The 11,522-nt window shown below is 44.5% G+C and overlaps 1 protein-coding gene across 1 annotated transcript; it reads right to left on the reverse strand.

Annotated features, from left to right (window-relative positions):
• Positions 1-8,281: 8,281 nt before the first annotated feature.
• On the reverse strand, positions 8,282-11,522 carry LOC123095588 (receptor-like protein EIX2). Its single transcript, XM_044517103.1, has one exon. It carries the CDS (start codon positions 11,424-11,426, stop codon positions 8,478-8,480), a length of 2,949 nt encoding a protein of 982 aa, XP_044373038.1. The 5' UTR covers positions 11,427-11,522; the 3' UTR covers positions 8,282-8,477.

Raw genomic sequence — 11,522 nt, forward strand, 5'->3', positions numbered from 1 at the left:
TAGTGTTACTAAAGAATTGTTGTTTTTTAGAATAATAGTTTCAAACTCAAACAGTGAAACGTGTGACTTCATGCTCAAGCTAAACTCCTGAGGGTTAATAGGATTGACATCTTACTATTGTTAGGAAAACAATAAGTGCAGACTTGGAAACGAGGGGGAATAGAACCTGAAAGTTAAGCGTGCTCAGGCTGGAGTAGTGAGAGGATGGGTGACCTGCCGGGAAGTTAGATGATTTGGAATGATGATGGGTGATTAGAGATTAGAGGTTAAATTGAGCAGTGATGAGGGGTGATTAGAGATTAAATTGGAAAATAATTCAGAAATTTGAAAATCGAAAAAAAATCAAAAAATCAAAAAGAAATTAAAAAAGTTCAATTTTTTTTTCTTCGTAAATTAATGGTGGAGCTCCAGACAGCGGCCACGTGGACGGCCTTTAGTCCCGGTTCGTGTAAGAACCGGGACTAAAGGGGGGAGGCTTTAGTAACGACCCTTTAGTCCCGGTTCCAGAACCCGGACTAAAGGCCCTTATGAACCGGGACTAAAGGCCCTTTTTCTACTAGTGTTACTCAACAATCCAAAAACCTATTATGTGTAGGAATTTTTCGGCAAGTGGCTTTGCCGCTGCACTGAAACCGGATAAGTGTACCGGTACGTATTTTAAGCGTTGGCATACTAAGACCACTTTATGGCTCACGGCTATGAACGTGTTCTGGGTCACCGTGTCTCCACGGGAACGATTGCTCCTGAACAGGAGAAGGCGTTCAAGGTGGCCACCGTTGTGTTTCTCGGAGTAGTTCTTAGCGTGATCGGAGATAAACTGGTCGAAGCATATTTACATGTGCATGTCGCCAAGGACTTGTGGGAGGCGCTCGAATCTAAGTTCGGGGCCGCTGATGCCGGGAGTGAGATGTATATTATATAGCAGTTCCACGATTACAAGATGGTTGAAAACCGTCCTGTATTGGAGCAGGCTCATGAGATAATATGCATTGTTAAGGAGCTTGAGCTTCTTAAGTGCGAGTTACCGGGCAAGTTTGTCGCGGGCTGCATAATCGCTAAGCTTCCTAATTCCTGGAGGAACTTTGCCACCACTCTAAAACATCAGAGGCGTGAATTCTCTATGGAGGATGTCATTGGCCATCTGAGTGTTGAGCAGAATTCAAGGGCAAAGGACTCGCACGGAAAAGGGGCCGAAGGAACTTCTGTTGCCAACATGGTGAACCAGAGGAACCATAACTCCCACAAGCCCAAGGGAAAGAACGGTGTCTAACACAATACCGACTTTAAGAAGAAGGGTAAGAAGACCTTCAAGAAGAACAAGATGGACGAGGGCTGCTTTACTTGTCGTTCGGTTGAACATTGGGCCAACAAGTGCCCAAACAAGTACAAGAAGCCAGGATAGGACTCCAAGTCTGTCAACATGATTGTGAGCAACAATGAGAATGGTGCATCTGGGTACGGTAATTTATTTACTGTTTTTTCAGTGTTTTAGCCTACCGATTGGTGGGTGGACACAGGTGCAGGTGTTCATGTGTGTGCTGACATTTCATTGTTCACTTCTTACCAGGTCATAGGCCACGGGTCCGTATTGATGGGGAATGGCGCGAGTGCTTCTGTTCATGGTATTGGCACGGTCGATCTGAAGTTTACTTCGGGAAGGATCGTGCAGCTGAAGAACGTGCAACATGTCCCCGCCATCAAGAAGAACCTCGGTAGTGGCTCCCTTCTATGTAGAGAAGGGTTTAAGTTGGTTTTTGAGTCTAATAAATTAGTCGTTACGAAATATGGACTCTTTGTTGGAAAAGGTTATGAAAGCGGAGGGATGTTCCTCCTTTCCCTCGCAGATTTTTGTAATAAAGTCGTGAACCATATTCATTTGAATGTTAATGAATCTGAAGTTTGGCATTCACGTCTTTGTCACATTAGTTTCAGTGTTATGACGTGGCTAGCCAAGTTGTATTTAATCCCGAGTTTCACTTTAGCCAAAGGTTCTAAGTGCCTCTCATGTGTGCAAGCTAAGCAACCTCGCAAGACTCACAAGGCCGCGGAGGAGAGACACTTGGCACCATTAGAACTCATACATTCTGATCTTTGTGAGATGAATGGTGTGTTGACTAAAGGTGGAAAGAAATACTTCATGACATTGATAGATGATTCCACTAGATATTGCTATGTGTATCTATTAAATACTAAAGATGAGGTTCTACACTACTTTAAAATCTATAAGGCAGAAGTTGAGAATCAACTTGAAAAGAAAATTAAACGAGTCTGATCAGATCGTGGTGGAGAGTACTTCTCGAGTGAGTTTGATTCCTTTTGTGCGGAACACGGCCTTATTCATGAGAGGACGCCTCCCTATTCACCCCAGTCAAACGGGGTTGCCGAGTGGAAAAACCGTACTCTAACTGATTTGGTTAACGCCATGTTAGATACATCGGGTTTCTCCAAGGCATGGTGGGGGAGGCTATATTGACGGCATGTCATGTCCTGAATAAAGTTCCGACAAAGGATAATGAGATCACTCCCTATGAGAAATGGGCAAAGAGAAGGACAACACTCTCGTACTTGCGCACTTGGGGCTGTCTGGCGAAAGTCAATGTGTCGAACCCCAAAAAGCGTAAGCTTGGACCCAAGACTGTGGACTGCGTTAATTTGGGATACGCTAAGAACAGCGTTGGCTATAGATTCCTAGTAGTGAAATCTAAGGTATCTGACCAGAAGGTCGGTACAATTATGGAGTCTAAGGATGTTACATTCTTCGAGGATATTTTTCCTATGAGAGATATGCAAAGCACGTCTAGACAGGAATCTGAGGAGACTCCTGAACCTGCCATTCCTATGGAATATTACGAACAAACACATGATGAAAATCCTGAGGAGGATGACGAGGAAACCCTTGGTAGGGGCAAGAGACAAAGGACTGCAAAGACCTTTGGTGATGATTTGTTCGTGTACCTCGTGGATGATACTCCCACTTCTATTTCAGAAGCGTATGCCTCTCCAGAAGCTGATTACTGGAAGGATGCGGTCCGTAGCGAGATGGACTCCATCATGGCTAACGGGACATGGGAGATTACTGACTGTCCCTATGGTTGCAAACCATTAGGATGTAAGTGGGTGTTCAAGAAGAAGCTTAGGCCCGATGGTACGATTGAAAAGTACAAGGCTAGGCTTGTGGCCAAGGGCTATGACCAGAAAGAAGAGGAAGATTTCTTCGATACTTATTCACCTGTGGCTAGACTGACCACCATTCGAGTATTACTCTCGTTGGCGGCCTCGCATGGTCTTCTCGTCCATCAGATGGATGTTAAGACGGCTTTTCTGAATGGAGAGCTAACGAGGAAATCTACATGCAACAGCCAGATGGCTTTGTGATAGATGGTTAGGAAAGAAAGGTGTGTAGGTTGCTGAAATCTTTATATGGCCTGAAGCAAGCACCTAAGCAATGGCATGATAAGTTTAATACAACTCTGGCATCTGTTGGTTTCGTTGTTAATGAGGCTGACAAATGTGTATACTATCGCCATGGTGGGGGCGAAGGAGTTATACTGTGCTTGTATGTTGATGACATACTGATATTCGGAACAAACCTCAAAGTCATTGAGGAGGTCAAATCGTTTCTATCTCAGAACTTTGAGATGAAAGACCTTGGTGTGGCTGATGTTATCTTGAACATCAAGCTACTGAGAGATAATGAGGGTGGGATTACACTTCTGCAATCCCACTATGTTGAGAAGGTGTTGAGTCGTTTTGGATATTCGGACTGCACACCATCTCAAACACCATATGATCCTAGCGTGTTGATTCGAAAGTCCAAAGACACGGCTAAAGATCAATTGAGATACTCTCAAATAATTGGTTCACTGATGTACCTAGCGAGCGCAACGAGGCCTGACATCGCGTTTGCTGTGAGCAAACTGAGCCGGTTTGTTTCCAAACCGGGTGATGTACATTGGCATGCTGTTGAGAGAGTTATGCGCTATCTGAAAGGCACTATGAACTATGGACTTCACTATACCGGATACCCGTCGGTACTTGAAGGGTATAGTGATGAGAATTGGATCTCTGATGCTGATGAGATGAAGGCCACAACTGGGTATATGTTTACTCTTGGAGGTGGTGCTGTTTCCTGGAAGTCTTGCAAGCAAACGATCTTAATGAGATCGACAATGGAAGCAGAATTAACAGCATTAGACACATCTGGTGTTGAAGCAGGATGGCTTCGAGATCTTTTGATGGACTTGCCATTGGTTGATAAACCGGTTTCGGCTATCCTTATGAACTGTGACAATCAGACTGTCATCACCAAGGTGAAGAGTTCAAAGGACAACATGAAGTCCAACAAACACATAAGAATGAGATTAAAGGTTGTCAGAAAATTAAGAAACTCCGGAGTGATAGCGTTGGAGTATGTCCATACGGCTAAGAATCTGGCAGATCCCTTTACAAAAGGGCTATCACGTGTTGTGATAGATAGTGCATCGAGGGAGATGGGTATGAGACCCACATGAGTTGCCATGGTAGTAACCCAACCTATGTGATCGGAGATATCGTGAATTAGGACCTGGGAAAACAAGCCAGTGGTGAACTGAGGAGAGTAACTATACTAACCCACTCCGTTGGAGATGCAATACTCTCAATACTGTATGGTAGGGTGACTACTGTCTTAATGTGTTCCAAAGCTTAAGTGTGCAAGATGCTATCCTACAGAGCGATCTTTGGAGGAACACACCTATGTGAGCCCGACTGCTGGTCATAGTCTATGAGATTGGGGTGATCTCTAGTAAGCTCATGAATAGGCCAGGAGTGTGACTTATATGCTCCACCCAAGGGGTCAGCCTTCGGCAGCCTAGTACTAGTAAGACATGTGGTGAAACTTCTTTACGCCAAAATGACAATTCAAGGCATAGTCCATTGTTCAGTTGTGAAGGAGTGTAGCTACTTGCTCTAGGTGAAGTTCAACCTTAACGGGTCTTCACTGAAACACTGGTATATCGAAACAGTAATTAGAACAGAGGACACAATGGGCCCTCGAGATCTGGTGGGGGATTGCTGAAATTTGAGATGGGCTCTAGGCCCATATAGCAATTTCTGATAAATCTCTAAGGGCCCATGTGGATTATATGGCACTAGGTGTAGTGGGAAGTTTAGTCCCACCCCGGAAGTGGAAGAGGAGTCGGACCTCCTTATAAGGGTTTCTCTTCTACATGCTATTGGAGCTTGAGAAGAGAAGAGGCCCTCGCGCACTCCTCCTCCGTTGCCCGCCTCGCCACGCCTCATGACGCGACGCGACGCGACGCGGGTTGCGGGATTGAGCCGAGCCGAGCTCACACCTACGCACTTATTTTTGCCAGTCACTAATGGAGAGTTCTCTGACAACTGGGCCACGATCTGAGACGTCGGATCGTGGGCTGTCACGGACTCGGGCATGGGTCGAGCCCACGTCTCTCCACGCGGCTGCGCCTATATAAGTGTGCGGTGTCTCCTAACCCTAGCCGCCACGAACAGATCACATCTGCTCCACGCGCACGCCCACCGTCTTTCCCTTGCTGCTGCTGCCGCCGGTGACTCCATCCCGTCCGCCGCGTACACGGTCGACGGGAGAGCAGGTCTCCGAAACCACGCCCTTCTGGTTCTTGTGCGGGTGAGGGGTGAATAGGTTTTTGGGCAGCGATTACGCGACTGCTCGCTTCCGATCGTCTACTTCCTCTACGTCCGCGTCGCCTTCATCATCACCATGTCCACCGATGCCGAACGTGCCGCCGCCGAGAAAGCTGAAGCCGACAAGAAGGCCGCCGAGAACGCTGCTGCTGCCACCAACACCGCGGCCTCTTCATGGCCTACTGGAGGGTATAACTTGTTTATCCCGCTCTTACTGTTTTCTGTTTTAGCCATGCTAGCGTTATACGTAGATCGCTCTGCAATTAGCGTAGTATGTGCTTGCTTGACTGAATATCAGTATGCGTTTATTTGTATCAATGCCATACTAGTGATTTACTCGTGGATTAATTTAATCGAGAAATTGACTATTTACTCAACAATGAATGCAAAGGACACATAAACAAATAATGACCACTAATAACATCATTCCCAAGGCCTGACACTCAATTCTGAAACTGTGTGCATGTGCGTGTGCGTCTGTGCGCGTGTGCGTGTGTTTGATGATCTGCACCCCAATATCTACTTGCTCTTCTGTTTTGTGCCACTTGAGCCTTGAGCTTTCAGAACGCGTCACCTTTTTGGTTTGGCAGTGAGACATGATGTGCTGTAGCCGAAGGCAGCGCTGAGCCTCTCTCCAGGTACCACCAGGACCTGGTATGCCAGCTGATCTTCTTTGCAGGGACTGCAGGCTGCAAGGCTGACAGTTAATTCTGAAACTTGGTTATCTGTTGTGTGATGCTAGTCAGCACTGTAGTATCTGTCAGCACACAAAAAAAAGATGTTAAAAAAAAACACTGCAGTATCAGGTTGTTCTGTTTGTGTCATTTTATCTATATCACTATATAGTGTGCCAATAGCTTCAAATATTGGTCGTTGGATATGCCCATCCAACGGTCAAGAGAAGGCAAATCCGAGCATTATCATCCGTTGGATATAGTTTTCAACTCATAGGATTCTGCCACGTGGCCTTCTAATTGAACCCCCAACTCAACCATCTCATGTGTTCTAGAAGCATCTATTCACATGCTTATCTGATACTCTAATAAAAAGAGTCTAGAACAATCTGGATTCTATAAAGGTAAGAACCAAGTTGGATCTTGTCCGATAGGATTCTAGGAAAGATAATACATATTCAAATGTATTTTCCCGTGCTTTTTATATATATTTAAATGGCGTGCAAAGCACGTACAATTTACTAGTTATCTTCAGTCTTTGTATGATAGTCTATGTGGGATGTCAGATAGTCTATGTTACTCTACCTGGCATGAAGTATAGCAGCCACCAGACTCTGAAGATGGAGAAGGAGCAAGTCACCAGACTCTGAAGATGCAGGCAGGGTAAAAGACAACAGAAAAATGATCAAATTGTGCACTTCCAGTTAGCCTTACAGCACATCAGGCTATCTTCCAACAGTGTGAAGATAGAGATGCATGCTGTTCAGTTGCTTGTTACTAAAACCGAAAAGCAAAGCAATTAAGAGGAGGACAATACAGCACATCACCTGCTTACAATCTCAAATTGCTACGGTTCATCAGAAGTTATAGCCGCTAGTCGACGCATAGGTTCAGTAGAGAGAAGAAGATGAATTGCAGCTGATAGAATGCATAGCGATCCACGACGCTTGGGAGAACGGTTACAAAACCAACAGTCTTCCGCTACAAATCATATTCATGAGGTAACTGCACAAGGTTAGCATTATTCAGCTCAAACCTCAAACCATCATCGAGCATTGTATTTTTAAATCTTGGAAATCATTCCACATCTTGTGATTGAAAATAAGTTATACCTGATATTCTCAGTGTGGCATCAATTTTCTTCCTGCTAAAAAAAAGGCCAAAGTAAATATATTTCAAAACAGGAACGCATGGAAACCAACATAAAAGAGCTGAATAATATAATTGAACTACCTTATTCATGATTCCGTTGGTGCGCCAAAGATCAAATACAGGCACTAGATATCCATGCACCTGACAACGAACTTCAAACAAAGTAAACCAACAGAAGCAGCCACTAGCAAGGTCAATGTCCTCATTTTGCAGTGAAATCGGAATCGATAGATTATCACAAAGCAGATTACATCTGACCTTATCATACAGTAAATTACAATAAAATTCACTCTTCCCATCATAAGAATTAAAATCGCGTTGCACAATGTAACCTAGTAGTGTCCTCGTCAACCATAAACTAGAAATAAACCCCATGCTACACAACTTACTTTGCTTGGGACTACTGTTGCAAGCACTGACTCTCCAGTTTCTTGACAAATATTGAGTAAATATTTCAGATGGTTTGTACTACTGCCCCAAGGATATCTGCAACCATGGTTGAAGAGCACACTTCCGAGTTAACACCAAGAATTCTTGGATTGAACCTAAGAATCAGTCTTCAACTTGAAATCATTGAATCCTCTGTTTTCAGCTAGCCAGGAGCACATCAAATTTCAAAAGAAAAGAGAGCACAGAAATTCCCCGTCAGATTGTCTGGACCTTAGCAAGCTGGATCATTCCTGCCATATCCTAACAAATAATGTCCATGAGACGGACATGAGGATACAACTGAGCACTAACAACGAGCATGTATTGTGTGAGTTAATTAGCTGCCAAGATACAAAAAAGCCATCGTAGTACTATTCAGCAGGATTCAAATCATCCATCTTTCTGTGGTTTACAATCAGACCAGAAAAGTCTGTTTACAACCCATACAAATATAGATATATTGTGTCGCAATACATTAAATACCTTTTACAGGTAGCTAATAATAGCACCAGAAACTAGTACATATAGTAGTACACACCAAACATACATCTCTTGGGCAGTTCAACTGCACATGAAGCAGGCCACTGACGCTGCATCTTTGCGGGTCTTCTTCATCAGGCGAGACCGAGTTATAGCCACCCGTACGTAAACCTCGTCATACAGCTTGTCAACAAACTGGAAGTAGGAAATCGCCCAGGTTCTCCTCAGTAACATGGTGCAAAACACCGTCCAAAGGCCGACCACAAACCCTATGCTCATCCCAAGGTAGAGATACGCGATATGATCTGCATCTTCATGGACGACACTTTGCTCTGCGTCAGTAGTACTGGTAGAGCAGTTCTTGGAGATAGGGTGACCGCAGAGACCGGGGTTGCCGATGTAGATATCAATCTGGTTGCCGAGAGTTTGCAGCTGCGGCCCGGATGGTATCGGGCCTGATAAGTTGTTGTATGACAAGTTCAAGTAGCTCAGATAGGTTAGAGCCGACAAACCTGACGGGATTTCACCAGAAAACTTGTTGTTGGATAAGTCGAGGGACTGCAACTGCTTCAGATCACCAATCTTGTTTGGGATTTTGCTAGTCAACTGATTACTTGATAAGTCCAAACTGGTGAGCCCAATGAGCAAACTTATCTGCTCTGGAATATGTCCTGTTAAACTGTTACACGACAGATCAAGATTCACCACTAGGCTGAAGACGTCAAAGGTATAATCACGTGTTTGGCCTTTTGTGATTACTGGCATGCTATCCATATAAACATAGTCAGTTTCATCCTTATATATGGCTCTCATTGCTTTCAAGTTTGATAGCAACCATGCTATGCTTCCTGACATATTATTATGGGCCATGTCCAAATAATAAAGATTTTCAAGGCAGGTAACATTCTTGGGAATATGACCACTGAACATGTTTGATCTCACACTCAGGATTTCCAACTCTGGCATTTTTTCTGGTAACCACTTTGGCAATGTTCCAAAGAACCTATTGTATGAAAGATCGAGGAACATCAATCGTGAGGCACTCAGAAGAAATTTAGGGAATTCACCTGAGAGACCATTGTTGCTCAAATCTAGACTATACATCCAAGAACCAAACTGATCAGCAGAGTTTGCTCTGGACACTGAAGAACTGTTATCTGACTCCTTCCAGCACTGCACAACATCTCCTGTTAATTTGTTTCGTGACAAGTCCAACCGTGCTACACTAGTCAATTGGCACATAGATGATGGAATGGTGCCTGTAATTTTATTATCTGCCAGTGACAACATAAAAATTTGTGGTGCTTTTAGCTCTGCTGGCAATGACCCTGAGAAAGAGTTTGAAGAGAGATCTAATGTTGTTATATTTATAGGGAATAGCCGTGGAACTAGACCTGTAAGATTATTTGACTCCAGAACAATACGGATGGCTGCCATGTGCTGTAGATTTGACGGTAATGAACCACACAACATGTTTCCTGATGCATCCAAAGCTGAAGCTTGGGAAAATGTCACCCAAAACCAATCAGGAATAACGTCATCCAACTTTGCATCTCGAAGAGCAAGAGAATCAATGTCGGTCTGCCATCTAAGCCACTCCGGAAAACGGGGACCCAATGAGCATGACTGTAAGTGTAGGACCTTTAGTCTAAACGGAGGAACCCAATTTGGTTCAATATCCATGTGCAACGACTTCCCCCACAAGTCCAGATACTTTAAATTCAGTAAACCAGAAAAATGCTCCTTCCTGAGCACACCACCGATTTTATTGCCGCTGAGATCCAATGATGTCAAGTTACCAAGGGATCCAACTCCCAATGGTACAGTACCAGTTATCATGTTTCGACTGGCTGAAAGAACACTGAGTTTGGTCATGTTCCCAATCCAGATTGGCAGTTCTCCGGTCATATTTGTTCTGTCCATTGACAATACTTGTATTGTACTCCATGAGCACCTCGGCAATCGATCCATGAACTCCCCTATGCTCGCATTAACGTTGCTATCACTGAAATACAACTCTTTCAAATTGCACAAATTTTCTAAGTTGCTTGGTATCAAACCCACAAAATCATTTTCAGCAAAATCCATGACTTGAAGGTTAGTCATGTTACCCAGTTTTTCAGGAATAGATCCATGCCAGTAGCAAGATGATAGGTAAAGTTCCTTAAGGCTTGTGAGATCCCAAAACCAGCTGTGCTCTAGTGATGTGTTAAATGAGTTGAATGATAGATCGAGGACTTCAAGATGTGTGAGGTTTGATATTGATACTGAAGTAGCAGCCACTGTGTTGGTAAGGCCACAATCTACTAAGCGGAGCACTTTGAGAGAAGCAAGCATGTTAACCACGTGAAACCAACTCCGCACAGCAGGGAGGCCCACTCCTCTCAAGACAACATGACTCAACATTGATAGACGTGACAACCATGCAAGATCCACTACGATGACATCATTAGAAATACCACCACCAATATCAAGATATTGCAAATTTGAGAGATTACCAAGTTGGGAAGGTATTATCCCACCAAAATTTGACCCCGAGAGGTTGAGGTACCTTAGGTTCTCCAGAGAGCCCACAAACACAGGTATGCTGGTGCTATTGAAGTCATTCCCACTCAGATCAAGATACCTCAACTGTTGTAAAGCAGCCAAGGAGGGGCTCATCTCATCTCTTGACAAGCTCAGGCTTTTGGACGAGTCGACTTCATAGTAGTCATCCGCATAGATCTGATACAAGGGCTGTTGCAAGTAGGTGTTGCGGACATCGAGCTTTACGACATGGCCTGTTTTGTTGCTGCACCGGACTCCCTCCCACTGACAGCAATCTTCGCCATGCCATGACGAGAGACGGCCAGCAGGGTCGAGAAGGCCTTCCTTGAAGGACAGAAGCGCCTCCCGCTCCCCGGTGATGCAGGTTCCAGTTCCACCTGATACCGTCGCTTGATCAAGCGAATCAGACAGTGCAACATGGAAAATCAACAGGCAGAGAATTGCTGCAGCTGCTCGGGCGAGATGCCCAAGCTCGGCAGCCATATTGGTTTGACAAGGGAGAGAGCAGCTAGCGATAGAGGATGTGAAGGGCAGTGGAATGGAGAGAGTAGTTCATCTTGAGTTCACTCGCAAGCACAA

This window comes from Triticum aestivum, chromosome 4D (genome assembly GCF_018294505.1).
Source record: "Triticum aestivum cultivar Chinese Spring chromosome 4D, IWGSC CS RefSeq v2.1, whole genome shotgun sequence".
Lineage (NCBI taxonomy): Eukaryota > Viridiplantae > Streptophyta > Magnoliopsida > Poales > Poaceae > Triticum > Triticum aestivum.

What these genes read in the sequence shown, in the direction of transcription:
- LOC123095588 (XM_044517103.1), bottom strand. Translation starts at nt 11,426, where the DNA reads ATGGCTGCCGAGCTTGGGCATCTCGCCCGAGCAGCTGCAGCAATTCTC.